The 21,227-nt window shown below is 37.3% G+C and overlaps 1 protein-coding gene across 5 annotated transcripts in view; it reads right to left on the bottom strand.

Annotated features, from left to right (window-relative positions):
- The window catches only part of USP15 (ubiquitin specific peptidase 15), a 157,829-nt gene that overhangs the window by 78,410 nt on the left and 58,192 nt on the right, over positions 1-21,227 (bottom strand). For all 5 annotated transcript variants that reach the window (XM_037846898.1, XM_037846897.1, XM_037846901.1 and 2 more), the window contains exon 3: positions 19,940-20,070. In XM_037846898.1, coding sequence (XP_037702826.1) covers positions 19,940-20,070 — 131 coding nt within the window. The remainder of the gene's footprint in view (positions 1-19,939; positions 20,071-21,227) is intronic.

Genomic DNA, 21,227 nt, shown 5'->3' on the forward strand with positions numbered 1-21,227 from the left:
TATATATTAGGGTCACCTTTTAAATAAGTCTATTTCCTTTTGATCTTCTAAAGGTTAACTGTAGGATTTCAGTCATGAAGACTGTTTCTGAAAATAGTCATCAGCTTGATATGTGATACATTAGACAAACATGGCAAAAGGGAGGCTCCAAATGACTGTCAGATGTACTCACAAGCTTAACATCAATTCAGTAAGGGACTTACAAACTTGTCTTTCACTTGCAAAGAAATTGTTTCAGCTCAAAAAATTCAAATGCAGTTTAACTAGAATTTGCTGTCTAATTTAATGCTAATTTTAATGACACTTTGTCAGATAAATTGTTCTAATCATACTTGCTACTTTCAAATTTCTAAAAGAGGTAGCACAGTCTGCACCTCTACTTCTGTCAATCAATTTAATTCATTTTGTAAAATATGAACCTTAAACTTATGAGATTTGTTTTAAATTTCTTATGGTGATTTCACTTTGGGGTTAAGAATGTAGAAAAAGATATCGTACAATTTAATTTTATAAGATTATTTGTGACTAAATTTAAGTAGAGAAACTAGGAAGCAAATATTCTTATCCATCAGAAATTTCTGCTCTGATACTCAACATCTGAAGTAAGACTCCTGAACTAATATTACATTAAGGTAGCTACTAATTATTGGTAGGTTGCTAAAACTAATTGTAGACCTAATTTTAATGAGAGAAAAAAGGAAATGGAATGATCAACAGAGCCGAAAAAGGGAAAAAGAAACAGGAAAAAATAGCAAGCATTCCACCTTTAGGCAAGCGAATAAGAAATAATTAAAAATCCTCATTATAATTTATACTGAAGCATATATTTTCTACATAAACAGATTATGAGAATCCATTGAAAAGAACCTCGTGATTTAAACATTAGGAAGTCATTGCAAAATCTTTAAAAAGAAGACAAGATTATTTCAAAATCCATACTTTATTGATGTTTAGAATTTTCTCATCTTTTTCTTTTCTCCAAAGAGTATCTTACATTGCTAAAAGCATCATTGCTACTTAAAATACTAGTACTGTATTTATAGGATACTTTACTACTTGCAAAAGTATTGTGTAAAAAAAGCTGTTCCTTATTAAAGGACATGAATTTGTCCTCAAACTATTTTTATTTGCATGGATCATACTATATGCATATTTAAAGCATGAATACGACAACCATAGCAGAGAAAAATAATTAGCACATTCATGAATCAGTGTATTATGATCTTATTAAGGCTTTCCAATACAGACTACTTGCTTACATAAAGTCTCCTACCTTCATTAAAAAGGTAACACTGAAAATAATAATTTAAAATGATGACTATAAAGACTATGTAACAAAGGATACAATACATTATCTAATTGCTACAATTTAAATTAGTTTCTCTATATTGAGCTTATATCCAGCTACCTTGCCAAACTTAGTTTAATAGTTCATCAATAAATATTTTTGGAGTTTTTAATATATACAATCATGTCTTCTAATAACACTGATAGTTTTGTTTCTTCTTTTGCAATCCTTGCTCTTTTAGTTCTTTCCCTTGCCTTACCATACTGGTTAAGACCACTAATACAGGCATTCTTGTCTTTCCTCTGATCTGAGAGGGAGAGCTTTTAATATTTCACCAATAAGTATACTGTTTGTGGCAGTTTTTTTTTTAATCCTTTATCAGATTAAGGAAGATACTTTCTGTTCCTAGCTTCCTAGGAGTATTTTTAAAATAATACATGGATTTTGAATTTTATTAAATGCTCTTTCTACATATACTGAGATGACTTTTCTTTATTTTCCTAATGACGAAATTACAATAAATGATTTTCAAAGTTCAATCACCACTGTATTTTTTATTGTCCTTTTTATATATTGCTAGATTTGGCTTGCTAATACTTTGCTTAAGAATTAAGCATCTGTGGTCATGAAGGGGATTGTCCTGTACTTATTTTTCTTGTGATGTCCTTTAGGTTTCGGCATCATGAAATAAATGGGAAGTATTCCTCCTCCTTCTCTTCTCTGGAAGTTTGGTTTATTTCTTCCTTAAATATTTGGTAGAATGTACTGGTGAAGTCTCCTGGGTCTGGAATTTTCTACGTGGGAAGAATTTCAATTAATGATTCAATTTCTGTAATCATATAGAGTCATTCAGATTTCCTATTTCTTATTATATTAACTTTAAGCTGCATTTTTCTAGAAATTTGTCTATTTCAATCCAAAATTTCAAATTATTACATAAAGTTGAAGAAAATTTTCTTACAAAAGGCTTTAGGCTCTGCTATGATGTCCGCCTTTCCAATCTCAATGCTGGTTTGTGCCTACTCTCTTTTTATTCTTGATCAGTCTTACCAGGACTGATCTCTATTTCACTGTTCAAATTTCACTATACTTTATGAATAGTCTTTTGGTTGTGTTGATTTAGTGTGTTTGTTTTCCATTTTATCAATGTTTACTTCATATTATCTTTTTTTTTAGGTTTAATTTCCTTTCTTCTCTTACCTTTCTGAGACAAAAGCCTTTCTTCTTTTCTAATCTATGCATTTATACTATATGATTCTTTCTCCAAATGGCTTTAGCCATTCCTTTGATATATTTTCATTATCATTCAGTTTAAAATATTTTTAATTTTCTTTTTTATTTTGTCTTTGACCCAAGGATTACTTAGAAGTATACTGTTCCATTATTAAGTAGCTGGGGGAATAATCTAGCTGTCTTATAGTTACTGATTTCTAGCTTAATTCACTGGGGACAAAATATATACTCTGAATCTATCATTCAAAATGTACAGCAATGTGCTAGATGACCTAGAATATGGTTAAATTTAGTAAAAATTCCATTTAATAAGAATTTGTATTCTGCACTGATTCAGGGCAGTGCATATGTCAACTAGGTCATGGTGGTTAATCACGATGTTCAAATCTTCAGCTTTCAAATTCACTCATGTCATTGTTGGCAGGCCTGAGTTCCTCTCTGCCTGTTGATGCAGACTTCAATTCCTCATCATATGAGCCTCCCCAAAGGCTGCCTGCATAGAAATAGCTGGCTTCCCCCAGTGAATGATTGGGGGATGGGGGGCAGGGGGCAGGAGGAGAGGGAGAGTGTGTGTGCAAAAGAGCATTCCCAACATGGAAGCCCCAGTACCTCTTATAATTAATCTCAGAAGTGACATACCATCACTTCTGCAATATTCTACAGGTCACATAGATCAAATATGGTACAGTGGGAGAGAAGATTACATAAGGATGTGCATACTAAGAGGCAGCGATCACTGGGGGCTATCTTGGAGGCTGGCTACCACAGACCACCCTCTGGCTCCCAATGATTCACACACTTCCACGCAAAATACCTTCACCCCATCCAAAGGCCCACAGAACTATCATCCCATTGCAGCATCTACTTGAAGTTCAAGACACTGTTTTCTATAACAGATTTAGGTATAAACACAGATCCTTAGGTGCAGTTCCTTAGCATGGTTCCCTTAATCTACAGATCTGTTAACTAAGCAAAGCTGTTTGTTCACTGCCCTGCCCCACCCCAACAAACATACAATGGTGGGTTATGCAGAAGATAACTTTTTAGCCATTTCTGCTAAAAAGGGGAATGGAAGGCCTAAAAGAGTCAATGATCCATAGCAATTCTGAAATCCAGCTGGGTAAATATTGGAAGTTCTCTGATTAGGACACGCAAGTTGTACTTTTGCCTGAAAAGGACACTTGGATCTGCTCTTTGAGTCATCCTTCCTTTTTCATTAACATTAGCATATGTTTGCAGTTGGGTTAAGATTTCAGCCTGACTTCTGCTGGTGTGTGTGTGTGTGTGTATGTGTGTGTGTGTGTGTGTGTGTGAGAGAGAGAGAGAGAGAGAGAGAGAGAGAGAGTCAAAGAACTCTTTCATTTTATACTGTCTCTGTCCTATTCAGTTCAAGCCAGCAGTGGTTCTGGTGATTCTCTTTAAAACATTATGGGTGAGAGGGAGAGAAGATGGCAGCACAGAGAGGAGTGGAAGTTAGTTAGTCCCCAGAGCAACTATAAACAACCAGGAATGACTAGTAAAAGATCTGGAATAACTGCTGGGAGATGATCGTGACTGTCCACACATTGTGCAAAAATTTGGATTGGGAGAAATGCCCAAGATCGCAGCATAACATCTGTAAGAAAAAACTGTGGACCCAATCTGAGAGCCCCTCCCTCATGACAGCCGGAATTGCAAAACCTCTCTGTGATAGACAGCAGCACTCTCTGAACAAGCGAATGTACCTCAGCCCAGCTCCAACTGGGGTTTTAATGTTACCTATCCAATACAAACTATGAATCCCCAACAAGAAGACAGAAGCTTTTGGTGAGGACTGACTTTTGAGAGCCAGGAGATGTATCTGTCTCAGGATGGGGAGCCCAAAGGATCAGGTGCTATCTCTGGCTGACGGGTGAATCTGGGGGCCGTAGACTGACCCTGAAAGGGGGCTTTCTGTTCCTTTCTCTCTCTCTCAACCTGGGCGGCTCAATGGAGAAAGCCTCAGCTGTTTTCAGCTTGCAGGGCTCTGCAGTAGAGAAAGCCTCAGCCATTTTAAACTACCAGCACTCTGACCAAGACAAGGGTGGAGATAGCAGAGTCAGAGAAACAAAGAATCTGCAAGTGACCTTTCTCTAGGGGGCATAACTTCCCTAAGAGGAAGAAGGCGATGCCAAGCTCTACTACACACCTTCCATTCAGAACCAGACCCCAGAGCCTGGGGGAAAACAGCCACAGGTCACACCTCTTTACACCAGTCTGGAGTGACAGGCTGATGGGCGCCACCTGCTGGGCAGAAAAGCACAGGGTGTGTCAATCCTTTAAGACACACCATCAGGGAAACCAGATACTGAATATTTCTTCCCTGTGGGACCTGAGCCTGTTCTGGTCTGGGAAAACCCGATTTGGATAACCAAGGAAACCAGATGCCTAGACATCAGAAAACCACAACCTACACTAAGAAAAACAAAGTTATGGCCCAAAGAAACAAACTTACACTTCAACTGAGATACAGGAATTTAAACAACTAATGCTAAATCAATTCAAAAAGTTTAGGGAAGATATGGCAAAAGAGATAAAGGCCATAAAGAAAACAATGGGCATACATAAGACAGAAATTCAAAGTTCGAAAAAACAACTGACAGAATCTATGGAAATGAAAGGCACAAGAATTGAAAGACATAATGGAAATATACAACAGCAGATCTCAAGAGGCAGAAGAAAACACTCAGGAACCGGAGAACAAGAAACCTGAAAGCTTACACACAAAAGAACAGATAGAGAAAAGAATGGAAAAATATGAGCAACGTCTCTGAGAACTTAAGGACAAAATAAAATGCAAGAATGTACGTCTCATGGGTGTCCCAGAAGGAGAAGAGAAGGGAAAAGGGGCAGAAGCAATAATAGAGGAAATAATCAATGAAAATTTCCCATCTCTTATGAAAGACATAAAATTACAGATGCAAGAAGTACAGCATACCCCAAACAGAATAGATCTGAACGGGCCTACGACAAGACACTTAATAATCAGATTATCAAATGACAAAGACAAAGAGAGACTCCTGAATGCAGCAAGAGAAAAATGATCCATCACATACAAAGGAAACTTAATAAGATTATGTGCGGATTTCTCAGCAGAAACCATGGAGGCAAGAAGGAAGTGGTGTGATATATTTAAGATACTAGGAGGATCCAAGATGGCAGAATAGAGAGGCATGGAAGCTAAGTAGTTCCCCTGGGACAACTAAAAAAAAAAACCAGAAACAACTAGCAAATAATCCGGAATAACTGTAGGGGGACAAATGTGACCATCCACTCATCATACACTAACCTGAACTGGGAGAATTGCCCGAGATCACAGCATAAAACCTGTAAGTAAGAACTGCGGATCCAAATCGGGAGACCCCTACCCCACAGTCTGAGCTACAAAGCCTCATGGTGCAAAAGAGAAGCTTTCTCCCAGCAAGCGAATATAGCTCAGCTGAGCTCCAACTGGGGGTTTTAATTAGCGAGTGTGAACTGCTCACTATGAGCTATGAATCCCCAAAATTAGACAGAGGCTTCAGGTGACGACTGACCTTGGAGAGCACGGGAGTCGCCTCGGACTAGCTCTGTTCCTTTTTCAACTCAGTGGAGAAAGCCTCAGCCATTTTCAGTTCCCAGTTCTGTGACCCAGACAAGGGTATAGCACAGGCAGAGAGAGACCATCGAAATGCTAATGACCTCCCCCTAAGGCATCTATCTTCTCTAAGAGGAAAAGGGTGGGGCCCAGCTCTACTACCTGCCTTTCATTCGGAACTCAGAACAGTCAAGAATTATAGGCTAATCTTTGCATCAGGAAGAGAGCGCCCCTGCACGGCCCGGCGGCCCAGGGCTTCCCTTGAGGGATGACGCGCACTAATGATGTAGCACAGCCTTCCCTCAGCAGAGGTCCTGGAAGATCACAGCTGAGAAGGGGGGGCCCACTCGGAAAACCCAGGGAAACTACGTCAGTGCCAGTGGTTTGAGGGTCAGCGAGAGAGAAAATCTGGGGCAAAACTGAAATGAAGGCTTAGACTCTTTCAACAGCCTTGAATCTCTGGGAACACCTGGGAGGTTTGAATATGCGGCCCTGCCTCCCTGACCACACAGACACACGCACCACGTTCAGGGCGGACAGTTCCAACAACAAACCCAAACTGAGTTCACCAACTGAACCCCACAAAAATCATTTCCCCATACACCACAGAGACAGAGTTGGGGAGAACTGACTTGAGGGGTATAGGTGACTCGCAGATGCCATCTACTAGTTACAGAAAGTGTACGCCACCAACTTGTATTTCTGAAAAATTAGATTGGTATTTTTCTTATTACAACTTGAAAGAACCCTATCAAGCAAAGCAAATGCCAAGAGGCCAAAAACAACAGAAAATCTTAATGCATATGATAAAACCAGACGATATGGAGAACCCGATCCCAAACACCCAAATCAAAATATCAGAAGAGACACAGTACTTGGCACAATTAATCAAACAATTACAACTGAGGAACGAAAACATGACACAGGATACAAAAGACATGAAGAAGACCATGGAGCAGGATAAAAGGGACATAAAGAAGACCCAAGAAGAGCATAAAGAAGAATTGCAAGAGTAAATAAAAAAATAGAAGATCTTATGGAAATAAAAGAAATTGTTGGCCAAATTAAAAAGACTCTAGATACTCATAATACAAGATTAGAGGAAGCTGAACAATGACTCAGTGTCCTAGAGGTCCACAGAACAGAAAATGAAAGAACAAAAGAAAGAATGGAGAAAAAAATCGAAAAAATCGAAAAGGATCTCGGATGATAGATAAAATGAAACGTCCAAATTTAAGACTCATTGCTGTCCCAGAAGGGGAAGAGAACGGTAAAGGTCTAGAAAGAGTATTCAAAGAAATTGTTGGGGAAAACTTACCAAACCTTGTACGCAATATAAATACACAAAGCATAAATGCCCAGCTAACTCCAAATAGAATAAACCCAAATAAACCCACTCCAAGACCTGTTCTGATCAGACTTTCAAATACTGAAGAGAAGGAGCAAGTTCTGAAAGCAGCAAGAGAAAAGCAATTCACCACATACAAAGGAAACAACATAAGACTAAGTTGTGACTACTCAGCGGCCGCCATGGAGGCGAGAAGGCAGTGGCATGATATGTTTAAAATTCTGAGAGAGAAAAATTTCCAACCAAGAATACTTTATCCAGCAAAACTCTCCTTCAAATTTGAGGGAGAGCTTAAATTTTTCACAGACAAAAAAATGCTGAGCGAGTTTGCCAAGAAAAGACCTGCCCTACTTCAGATACTAAAGGGAGTCCTACAGACAGAGAAACAAAGAAAGGAGAAAGAGAGATAGAGAATTTTAACAGACATATATAGAAACTTACATCCCAAATCACCAGGACTCTCATTTTTCTCTAGTGATCATGGATCTTTCTCCAGAATGGACCATATGCTGGGACATAAAACAAGCCTCAATAAATTTAAAACAAAACAAAACAAAACAAAACAATTGAACATATTCAAAGCACAATCACTGACCACAATGGAATACAAATAGAAGTCAATAATTTTTGAATTGTAACTCCACTATTTACTTCCTACATGATATAAAATACACAAACTCTAACGACAAATCAGTGGTTTTGAACTCAACGTAAAATATGTAATTTTTGACAAGAACTATATAAAGGTGGGGGAAAGGAGGAGTATAGGTACATAGTTCATGTGTCCTATTGAAATTAAGTTGGTATCAAAGAAAAACAAGATTGTTATGGATTTAAGAGTTTAATTTTAAGCCCCACAGTAAAGACAAAGAAATTATCAGAAAATATGACCATGAAAAGTAGAGTATGGGTTAAGAGAAATCGGGGAAGGGGCAATGGGGAGTTAAGAAATGAGTGTAGGATTGCTGTTTGAGGTGAAGGGAAATTTCTAGTAATGGATGGTGGCAAGGCCATAGCATTACAACATTCTAAATGTGATTAATCCTACTAATGGAAGGCTAGGGAGGGGATGGAATGGGAAGATTTAGGCTGTATATATGTTTCCACAACTGAAACAAAAAAAACAAAAACAAAAAAAGGACAGTCTAAATAGATGACAATTGAATGCCAAGGATGACCCTGGATGGGATCTGAGGATGGAGGACAGGAGGCTCAAAGGGACACAGCTGAGACATAAGGAAAAGGAAATACAGAATGTAAGCTTTGAATCATTGTTGAATCTCTTGTACTTCTTAGCTGTGCTTAATGGAATTTCATAAAAGAATGTTCTTGTTGATGGGAATCATATATGTGAATTATAGTGTTTGTTCAAGGATGTATGCAGCTAGTTCTCATAGGTTCAGAAGACAGAGCAAGAGATGATGGATGATAGGGAGAGAGGGAGGGAGGGAAAGAAATAGCGGTGTGACAACATGTTAAAGTTAGTGGATCGGCGTATCGGGGGTGGGGGTCAGGGAATGCTGGAGTTCTGTGTATGGGGTTTGTACTGTCTTTGCAACTGTTCCTATAACTTTGAATTTATTTCAAAATAAAACGTAAAAAAAAAAAAAAAAAAAGATACTGAAAGAGAAAAATCACCCACCAAGAATCCTATATCTGGCAAAACTGTCCCTCAAATATGAAGGAGAGTTTAAAATATTCTCTGACAGACACTGAGAGAGTTTGTGAACAAGATACCTGCTCTACTAGAAATACTAAAGGGAGTACTACATACAGATAAGAAAAGACAGGAGTGAGAGATTTGGAACACAATTTTGGGTGATGGTAGCACAGCAATGTAAGTACATGGAGCAAAGATAACTATGAATATAATATGGTTGAAAGAGGAAGGTTATAAGCATGTGGGACACCAGAAGAAAAGAGGAAGGATAAAGACTGGGACTGTGTAACAGTGAAACCAAGAGGTGTTTATCAATTGTGATAAAATGTACAAATATGTTTTTTCATGTGGGAGAACAAATGAATGTCAACCTTGCAAGGTGTTAAAAATAGGGAGGTATTGGGGGAAAAATACAATCAATGTAAATTAGATACTATAATGAACAGAAACATTGTGTTATGCTTCCTTTAATGTAACAAAGGTAATATACCAAGGCTAAATGCATATAAGGGGGCATAAGGGAGGGGGGTATGGGACTCTTGGCATTGGTAATGTTGTCTGACTCTTTATTATACTTTAGTTTAAGGTTATCTTTCCTTTTGCTGCTTCCTAGCTGACATGATTTTTTTTTCTTTCTTTTTTCTTTTTCTTTTGCCTCTCTACCCTCTCTGACTCTCCTGCTTTGCAGAAGAAATGGAGATGTCTAATATAGATAGTGTTGAGGGTGGTGAACACATAAATATATGACTATATGGGGAAACATCAATTGTTTACTTAGGATGGAATGTATGGGGTGTGAACAAAACCATCTTAAAAAAAATGGGATCATGAAGAAAACTTGAGGGCAATAAACTGAGTGAAATAAGCCAGACACACAAGGACAAATATTGCAGGGTCTCACTGATGGGAACTAATTATAACATGTAAACTCACATACATGAAACATAAGATACCAGGATATAGAAAGAGGCTAAAGAGGCTAAAGAATGGGGAGCAGTTGCTTATTATGAGCAGAATTGTCAACTAGGGTGAACTTTAAATGTTTAGAAATGAACAGAGGTGATGGTAGCACGTTGTGAGAATAACTAACAGTGCTGAATGGTGTGTGAATGTGGTGGAAAGCGTAAGTTCAGAGGCATGTATGTTACCAGAAGGAAAGTTGGAGGTTAAAAGATGAGAATATATAAAACAGTGAACCTTGTGGTGGGCAATGTCCATGATTAACTGTACAAACATTAGAAATCTCTTTCATGAACCAAAACAAATGTATGACCCTACAACTAGAAAATAATAATAGAGGGGCATATAGAAAAAATATATTTACCTACTACAAACTACATACTAGAGTTAGTATTATTTCAGTGTTCTTTCATAAACAGTAACAAACGTACCATACCAATACCATGAGTCAACAATGGAGGGGGCATGGTTAGGGGTATGGAAAGATTGGAGTCTTTTTTTTTTTTTGGTCTTTATTTCTTTTCTGGAGTAATGAAAGTGTTCTAAAAATTGAAAAAAAAAATTAAATGTGGTGATGGATGCACAGCTGTATGATGGTATCAACCAGGGGCAAATGATTGTACACTTTAGATCTTTGGATAATTATATGGTATGTGAACAATCACAATTAAAAAAAAGTGATAATTAAAAAATAAAAAATACAAAACAACCAAAAAACACATTATGGGTTTTCTATGGATCTAATTGGAGTCATTCCATTAGAAAAAAAAAACACAAAAGAAAAAAAGACACCTCAAAATATCTTCTAGATAATCCCTTCTCTACCTTGAGTTTATGCTGAGAAGGCTGAGGGACAATAACCTTAAACTTCTCAGAAACCTGTTAGATTGAGAGGATCTATGAGGCTTACCCTGAAATTCTTTAGAGGGCTTTTAGTCTGACCGCACAGCACTGTAAGGCACCACCTTTTATCTTTCTAAGGTCTTAACAAAGGATTTTACAGACACACATCTGGCTTCAACTTTAGAACATGCTTTTGTAAGAGTGACTTGAGTTTGATCTTTGCTAGGAAGTCATTTCTTAGTTTTGACATTGTTTGCCATCTGGCAAAGCTGGGGATCTTCACATCTAGCAAATCTTGAACTCTTTTTCTTTAGAAGACCTTAATTTACTCTCTCTCTCTTCTCTCACATCTGAATATACATAACAAGAAGTAACCAGACAGTACCTTTAATACTGTGGGAGGAAATCTCCTTAGTTGGATCACCCAGTTCATTACATATATTTTTTTTACCCTCCAGTTTAATTTTCTGCCACTAAACAAAGATCGCTTTCCTCTGGTTTCTGATAAGATTTTCCTCACTTTTCTTTAAGTTTTCATCGGCAGCTTCCTCAAAGTCTAAAATTCTAAGTTTGCCCGAGGCACGCTAAACTTTCCTTGATTCTTCTTAAAGTTCTTACAGCTTCTACCCAATGCCCAGTTCCAAGGCGACCATCACATTTCAAATTTTTTAAGACAGCATTCTACTTTCAGGTACCAAAATCAATATTAGTTATCTATAGGTACATCAATAAGCATTATCTCATAGATTCTTAAGGTCAGGAATCTGAGAGCAGCTTAGCTGGGTTGTTCAGGCTCAGTGTTGCTTATGAAGTTGCTGTCAAGCTGTGGGCTGTGGCTCCAGTCATCTGGAGTCTCAAATGGTCCTGGAAGATTCATTTCCAGTTCAATCAGAAGGTAACTGTTGGCAGGACTCTGTTCTTTTCTGGCAAGTGACTGGAGGTCTCAGCTCCTCATCTTGTGGGTCTCTCTTCATAGGCTGTCTGAGTATCCTCACCTCATGCAGCTGGATTCTCCCAGATTAAGAAGTGAGAGAGAGGTGTGCACACAAGACAGAAACCACAGTGTCTTTTATAACCTAATCTAAGAAGTGGTATACCATGACTCCTGCTATGCTACTGGCCACACAAGGAGACAATGTAAGGATGTAGATACAAGGAGGTGGTGATCACGGAGCATCACCTTGGAGGTTATCTTAATTTATACGCAGATATTGTTGTGTATTTTAATTTTATACATATTTCATCCCCAACATAAATTAGTACAGTTTTAAACAGTCCCTGTTAAGATTTACTCACAGTAGTTATTTTCAGTCAGTCTACATTTCAAGCTTCCATCTGGAACTATTTTTCTTCCATTCTGAAGACCCTTTTGTATTTCCTTTAGTGAAGGTCTGCTAATAAATTCTCTCGGTTTTTGTCTGAAAATGGCCTTATTTCACCTTCATTTCTGAAGAATTTTCCCCTCGGGCATTTAATTCTAGGATGGCAGATATTTTCTTTCAGCATGTTGAAAATAGTTCATTGTTTTCCGCCTTCCATTGTTTTTCCTGAGAAATCATTTCTCTGTCTTCAACTTACTTTGAAGGTAATCTATTTTTTTTGCTGGCTTCTTTTAGGAATACCTTTTTGACTTTGCTTTTCAAAAGTTTTATTTGGCAGAGTGTTATTTGTATTTTTCAGTTTGGGATTCACACCATTTCCTGAATCTGTAGCTTGACACCTTTCACTGGTTTTGGAAAATTCTCAGCTAATACCTCTTGAAGTATTACTTCCATCCCATTCTCTCTTTGCTCTCCTTCTAAGATTTCCATTAGACTTTCAACGGTATTCCATGTGTCCTTTTAATTTTTTCTGTATTTTCCATTCTTTCATCTCTCTAGGCTTTAGTCTGTATATTTTCTACTGACATATAATTTAGATTACAAATTTTCTCTTTAGTTCTTTTTAGTATTAAACCCAAGCCCTAAGTCCTTAATATTTCATATTCATTTCTACAGTTGTATTTGGTTCTTGCTTAACAGTTCTGCCCAATTTTGCAATTCTAACCTTTATTTCTTTGAACACATTAAGTACAGTTATTTTAAAGTTTATGTCTTATAACTCCATTCTCTGGATTCCTTATCAGTCTGTTTCTATTATCTTTTGTTTCTCTTTGATTTTGTTTCCTTTTATGTCCTGTTCATATGCCTGTTTTTGTTTTTCAAACTGAATGTCTGACAATATAAATGAAACATTTTGGAGATTATTTTAGCCCAAGAAAATGCTTTGCTTTGTTTCTGCATTACAGCTAAGGGGTATTACCAATCCCAGATTCCTTAATGCAATTGGAGATTGGTAAAATTCAAAGGCGGATCAGCCTAATTGCTTCCTTAAGTGAACTTCATCTGCCTCAGTGCCACAGCCATAGTAAAAATGCAATTCCCAAGACCCACTGGTTTAATAGTCAAGATAGATATATTTGTAACATCTTCAGATAACTTTATGCATACTAGTTTGAAAATTATTCTACAGGTTGAATAAATTCCAAGCACCTTATTAAAAATAAATGTATGGTCTCCTAATAGATTTCTGAAACTTTCTATCTACAGAGCTTTTTTTTTTGCTTTTTTCCTTTTATTTGCTTAAAAGACACAGGTTTTCAAGAAATCTCAACAAGGTCTCTTTCACAGGGTAATGTCAATGAAGTTGTTGGTTGATTCGCTTACCATGTTGAAATTTGTAGTGTACAATGTAAAACGTTTTAAAAAGTATATTATTAAAGATGAAGTAATACAGTTTAACATATTTGAAGATATTTCAGACACAGATTTTCCTTTTTCCTAGGAGTGAAATTCTTGTTGCAGGCAATGTTATAGCTAAATAGGCTATCTTTCAATTGGTCAGAACATTCAATTCTCCAGCCAACTATGTTGATAAAAACAATTAGGCCATTTTATATATGATTAGCATTCCTACAAGAAAGGAGTTCTAATTTTGGAATGGCCAGAGGAAAAGACTGAGTGAAATTAAGGAATAAAATTAAACAAAACTAAAATAAATAAAAGGCACATTAAACATCTATTTAGAAAACAAGATCCAAGGTTAGCTTCTAATATATCTAAACCACAGATTTACAAATAAAAACTGTTAGTATGGTTAACTGTAGCATCAGTTCCAAATAAATCTAAATATAGTTTAGTCTACTAGAGACCTTTTCCCATAGGTTTCCTAATTCAACTTGGTATTTGCTTCAATGTGATAAACAACAGATAAATAATTAGGTAACCTTGGCAGATCTACTTCGAGTTTGTGGTGGTATTCTACTATGGCAACAACCTCACTTTCATAAATCACTTTTTAGTTTAAAAAAAACGGGGGGGGGTCTTTTTAAATATTTTTAGACTATTACTGCAAAATCTTAAAAAAGATATTTTAAAAATCTACATTTTGTGTAGAATGGTACAGCTACTCTGGAAGGCAGTTTGGCAGTTCCTCAAGAATCTAGGTTTAAAATTGCTGTATGAACAAGCAATCCCATTACTAGGTATATACCGGGAAGAACTGAAAGCAGGAACACGAGCAGACATCTGTGCACGATGTTTATAGCAGCATTATTCACAATTGCCAACAGACAGAAATAGCCCAAATGTCCATCAACCGACAAGTGGATAAACCAATAGTGGCATATGCATACGATGGAATATTATGTAGCTGTAAGACAGAATAAAGTCAGGGAACATGCAACAATGTGGATAAACCTTGAGAATATTATGTTGAGTGAAATAAGCCAGAAGTAAAAAGACAAATCCTATATGGTCTCACTATCTGCATTAATTATAATGAGCAAACTCTCATTATAATTAAATCATAATGATTTAATTAAATCACCCTGATAGATTTAATGAGAGTTAAATCAGACAACACAGGTTATCAGGAGATAGAAAGAGGGCAGAGATTGGGCAATCGATGCTTAAGGGGTACAGAATGTTCAATACGGTTGATTGTGAAAGTTCAGAAATAGATAGCACAATACTGTGTGATGGTAATGCAATACTGTAAGCATAATTAACAAAGCAAGTGTGAGAATGGTAACAGTAAGGCTAGAGTCACGTAGGTCACCAGAAGGCAAGGTAGGGGGTAAAAACTGGGACTATATAACTTAGCAAAGCCTAGAGTGGACAATGATAGTAGTTAATTGTACAAATATAAGAAAGTTTTTACATGAACAAAACAATGTATGTCACTATTACAAGGTGTTAAAAATGGGAAGGTATATGGAAAAAACAGAATTAATGCAAACTAAGGTCTATGGTTAACAGTAACACTGTAATATTCTTTCAGTAATTGTAATAAAGGTGATATACCAAAGCTAAATGTAAATAAGAAGGGGATATAAGAGAGGGGGATACAAGGGAGGGGTATAGGATTTTTTTTTCTACTTTCTTTTCGGAAGAAATAGGAATGTTCTCATACAGACTGTGGTGGTGAATGCCTAACTATATGATTATACCAGGAGCCATTGATTGTACACTTAGGATGGATTGTATTTAAAAAAAAATAAACAGAAAACTACAAGTGCTGGAGATGTGGAGAAAGAAGTATACCTATTCACTGTTGGTAGGGAAGTGGAATTGTGCAGTCCCTCTGGAGGACAGTGTGGCGGTTACTCAGGAAGTTGGGTATGGAGTTACCATGTTATCTGGAAATCCTGTTACTAGGTATAAGCCTGGAAGAACTGAAAGCAGGGACAAGAATAGACATTTGCACACTGGTGTTTATAATGGCATTTATTCATGATTGCCAATGGATGGAGGTGCCCTAAGGGTACATCGACTGATGAGCTGAAGGGTGAACTGCAGTGTATATATATGATGGAAAATTATGTGGCTACAGAAAGGAATGAAGTCATGAAGCATGAAATGAGGTGAATGAATTTTGAGGACATTATGTTGAGCAAAATAAGCCAGAAACAATAGGACAAATACTGTATGGTCTGTGATATTGTCTGTATGTTATATGTCAAAACGTCAACATCTGTGTGAGAACAAAGGAAGGGATGTTTATTTTGTCCAAAATTTAAATTCTCTGTAGCACTAATTTAACCTGTCTGGCCAGTTTTTTTAAACAACCTAATTACATGGAACCTAGAGCAGGGAATGAGATCTTTTATTCTGTATAGGTTAAGGTAATACCCTGATAGATTCCAGAATATTTTGGACAGAAAATAAAAATGTGATTGCAAAGTTCATAAGGGACTGGAGACAAAATGTGGAACTATTAAACTTTCCCATTTAGGGGAACTCCTTATATTCTCTTAAGCATTAGGGACTCCCAATTTAATAGGCCAAGCCCTTTTTTTTTTTTTTTTCAATTAGAGAAGTCATGCGTTTACAGAATAATCATGCATAAATTTCAGGACTTCCCATACACCATCCCACCACCAACACTTGCACTGGTGTGGAAAATTTGTTACAAATGATGATGGCACTTTTTCATAATTTTACTGTTTTTTTTTAAAATACAGTTTATAATTGATGAAAAGATTATTTAAGTAGTAATATTAACTATTGTCCATCATTTACGTACGGATATTTTTTCCCCATATTCTCAACCTATTTTTTTTTCATGTATGCCTTTATTTTATTATTCATCTACCCACACATGGGATAAAGGGGGTGTAAGTCCCAAGGTTTGTATAATCATATGGTCAAAAGCTATATAATTATGTAAGTAAAAGCTACATAATTATACAATCATTATCAAAGATCAAGACTACTGGATTACAGTTCAACATTTTCAGTATTTCCTCTGGCTACTCTAATACACTAGAAACTAACAAGAAGTATCTATATAATGAGTCAGTGGCCATTATCATTTGTTAAGTCCTACCTACTCCATTATAACTCCTCCCTCTCATCTGATCATTCTATCTTCAGGGAAATCTGGGCAACGACTGTTCTAACTTCTTTGTGCTGAAAAAGGATGTCGACATTATGGGGTAGAGGAATGAAACTGGTTAATATTCTTGGAGAGACTGGTATCTCTGGGTTTCACGGCTTATCTGGCATAGGATCAATCTGGAGGCTTTAAGTTTCTGAAAAAATAAACTTGATAAGTAAAACTTTTACAGAATCTTAGATAGAGTCTAGGGTATTCCTTAGGGTTTTCAGGAAAACTGTTGGTTAGGGCTTGGCATACTGTGGCAATTTGCAATATTGGCTAAAACTTGCATAAGAGTAACCTCTCGGCTCTATTTGAAATCTCTTAGCCACTGAAACTTAATTTTGTTTCATTTCTTTTCCCCCTGCTTTGGTCAAAAAGGCATTATCTCCCCCCTACGTGGGATCAGACACCCAGGGAAGTGAATCTCCCTGGCAACGTGGAATATGACTCCCGGGGAGGAATGTAGACCCGGCATCGTGGGATGGAGAACATCTTCTTGACCAAAAGGGGGATGTGAAAGGAAATGAAATAAGCTTCAGTGGCAGAGAGATTCCAAAACGAGCCGAGAGATCACTCTGGTGGGCACTCTTACGCACACTTTAGACAACCTTTTTTAGGTTCTAAAGAATTGGGGTAGCTGGTGGTGGATACCTGAAACTATTAAACTACAACCCAGAACCCATGAATCTCGAAGACAGTTATATAAAAATGTAGCTTATGAGGGGTGACAGTGGGATTGGGAATGCCATAAGGACCAAACTCCACTTTGTCTAGTTTATGGATGGATGTGTAGAAAAGTAGGGGAAGCAAACAAACAGACAAAGGTACCCAGTGTTCTTTTTTACTTCAATTGCTCTTTTTCACTCTAATTATTATTCTTGTTATTTTTGTGTGTGTGCTAATGAAGGTGTCAGGGATTGATTTAGGTGATGAATGTACAACTATGTAATGGTACTGTAAACAATCGAAAGTACAATTTGTTTTGTATGACTGCGTGGTATGTGAATATATCTCAATAAAATGATGATTAAAAAAAAAAAAAAAAAAGGCATTATCAATCCCATGATGCCAGGGCCAGGCTCATCCCTGGGGTCATGTCCCACGTTGTCAGAGAGACTTAAAACCCCTGGGAGTCATGTCCCATGTAGGAAGGAGGGTAGTGAGTTTATTTGCAGAGTTTGGCTTAGAGAGAGAGGCCACATCTGAGCAACAAAAGAGGTTTTCTTGAGGTGACTCTTAGGCATAATTGTAAGCAGGCCTAGCTTTGCCATTACAGAAATAAGTCTCATAATGGCAAGCCTCAAGATCAAGAGCTTGGGATATTTCAGTCTGCCAGTTTCGTACCTCTAACCCATAAGGTTGACACCCCTTTTCAGTACAAAGAATTTAGAACAGTCATTGCCTAGATATCCCTGAAGATAGAGAGAATGATCAAATGAGAGGGAGGAGTTGTAACTTACAGAGAAGGTAATGATTATGACCACTGACTCATTATATGGACATTTCTTGTTAGTTTCTAGTGTATTAGAGTAGCCAGAGGAAATACCTGGAAACGTTGAAGTGTAATCCAGTAGTCTTGATCTTTGATAATGACTGTATAACTATATAGGTTTTATCTTGTGACCCTGTGATTGCACAAACCTTTGGACTGGCACCACCCTTACCCAGTGTGTGGGTAGATGAGTAATAAAAAAAAAGACATGCCTGAAAAAAAAAGATTGGGGAATATGCGGGGGGGGGGGACATCCCTACGTAAACTATGGACAATATCTAATAGTACTACTATAATAATCGTTCATCAATTGTAACAAATGTTAACTACTATTAAAAAAACAGAATTACAAAAAAGTGCTATCATCAATTGTAACAAATTTTCCACACTCATGGTGGTGGGGTGGTGTATGGGAATCCTATATTTAATGCATGATTGTTCTGTAAACCCATAACTTCTCTAAAAAAAAAAATTTACAACAATTTACATTTTGAAATTTTACAATAGTTTTTATGCTACAAAATAATATTTCTTCAATTTTTCATTTTGTCATTATTTCCTAATTATTTTTTTAAAAAAGCAGTGCATCGCATTGGTTAAGAAAACAGGGTCAGGTTTCTAAGTTTGTACCCTTATGTGACTTTGCAAATGACTGAATCTCTCTACCTCTCTGTCCTCATGTAAAATAGGGATAATATTAATTACTGAGTTTTCTGTGAGGATTAAATGAGTTAATATGTAAAGTGGCTAGCATACAGTAAACCCTCTATATGTGTTATCTGTTAATGCTATTATATTACAGTGGACAGCAACATTTTAATGGCCTTTTCCTCCAAAATATGTGAGGAGACTCCAGTACTCACTGACTTAACAATAAATTGGAACTATTCAAGAAAGGTAGTATTTATATTTAGTTACTCTTAAAATGTTCTGTGCTGGTTTGAATGTATTATGTCCTCCAAAACGCCTTATCTTTGTTGCAATCTTGTGTGGGCAGACGTTTTAGTGCTGATTAGATCGGGATCTTTTGAGTGTTTCTATGGAGATGTGACCCACCCAACTGTAGGTAATAACTCTAATGAGATAATTTCCACAGTGGCGTGGCCACATCCGTTCAGCATGGGCCTTGATTGGTTTACTGGAGCACTACATAAGCTCAGACAAAAGAAGCGAGCTTGCTACAGCCAAAAGGGACACTTTGAAGAATGCACGGAAGCTGAGAGAGGAGCTGAAACTTACAGAGACATTTTGGAGACAGCCTTTGAAAGCAGACTTTTGCTCTGGAGAAACTAAGAGAGGACAAACCCCAACAGCAACTGAGAGTGACATTCTGGAGAGAAGCTGAAGCCTAGAGAGCAACACCCCAAGAGAAAACCATTTTGAAACCAGAACTCCAGAGCAGATGCCAGCCACGTGCCTTTCTAGCTAACAGAGGTTTTCCGGATGCCATTGGCCACCCTCCAGTGAAGGTACCCCCTTACCTTTGACACTTTATGGCTTTAAGACTATAACTTTGTAATCAAATAAACCCCCTTTATAAAAGCTGATTCATCTCTGGTGTTTTGCATTCTGGCAGCATTAGCAAACTAGAACAGTACCTTTCGTGCTATTGGCTCCTGACCTTCCATCAATGTGTACCAGCTGACAAGTTTATTCCAGCCCTCAGTTGGCAACAGTATGTAATCCAATTCATCAATAAGATGCTCCTTAAGTGACTGGGCATCACCATCTGAAAAAAGGGAAAATAAACAAAATACATAGAAAGAAATAATAGCACTCCCTCTAAATATTTTGATTGTACAATTATCCCTTCCACATCACAGGGGTTAGGGGTGCGGCATCCCAACAATCCGAAAGTTCCATGTAAAATTTCTTGGCTCTCTGTTCATACTAGAGAAGAAGTCTAAATTTTTTCTTTTTCTTTTTGGGGTGTTTACAGTACTTCATTGTAAAATTTGGGTTAAGGATACATTTTCCCACATTTTCAAGAGGTAGCACATGAACAGGGACATCAAGCAAATACCAAAGATTTTTATTGTAAAGTTAAAGCCTTGCTGCTAGGACAGACTAGAAACAGTGTTGGTCATTTCTAAGCCATGCCTGTCTCATCAAGGTTTGCCAGAAGGCAACATACCCAGCAGCCAACTGTGTCACCTCCAGCAGCAGCTGCTAGAAGGCAGAAAAAGGCTCCAAGGCCACCAAGGTGTTACCACTGGTAACCTCAGCTCCCTGAGGGCCTTTCGCACTCCTTCAGAGAAAACCAGTGGAGGCCCAGAGAAGGAGAGGGCTGGGGGGTAGGTGATGGGGGGAGGGGGGGTGAGGAAAGGCGCATCTGGGAGAGGCTTCACACAGAATCAGGAAAGCCATACTACACCAAATAATGGTACCCACTTCTTTTCTAAACTTGTCTGCAGCGTCTGCAAAACTTTCCCCAAATTCCCATTTCACTGCTTGTATCGATCCACGATATTATCGAAACCATGATGGGGAAACTCGTGATGTGGAAGGGATAACTGTATACAGACTACAAATTACTTAAATTCATGAAGCCAAATTTCTTTACAAGTATCTGCAATTACGAGTTTTGAAGAAAGCTCTGAACAGGTTCATATATGAATGTATATATTTCAAAATAAACTGCTGCTTTGAAAAAAAGTTTCGACGTGTACCGTTAGACAACTAACAATGTTTAAAAACAATTTTTCTCTCATTGCTCCAGAAGGTCCATGATCTAGATTCCTCCCAAGATCTAGAATGGAGGTAACAGTTGAAAAGGTGTTTTAATTCAATGATCTACTTTCAAATTTCTAGATAATCTCAAAAATTTAGTGCAGGTCATTCCAGAGATCTAAAAACAATACCTTGAGTTATACCTATATCAAAGTA

The sequence above is a fragment of the Choloepus didactylus genome, chromosome 8 (genome assembly GCF_015220235.1).
Source record: "Choloepus didactylus isolate mChoDid1 chromosome 8, mChoDid1.pri, whole genome shotgun sequence".
Taxonomy (NCBI): domain Eukaryota; kingdom Metazoa; phylum Chordata; class Mammalia; order Pilosa; family Megalonychidae; genus Choloepus; species Choloepus didactylus.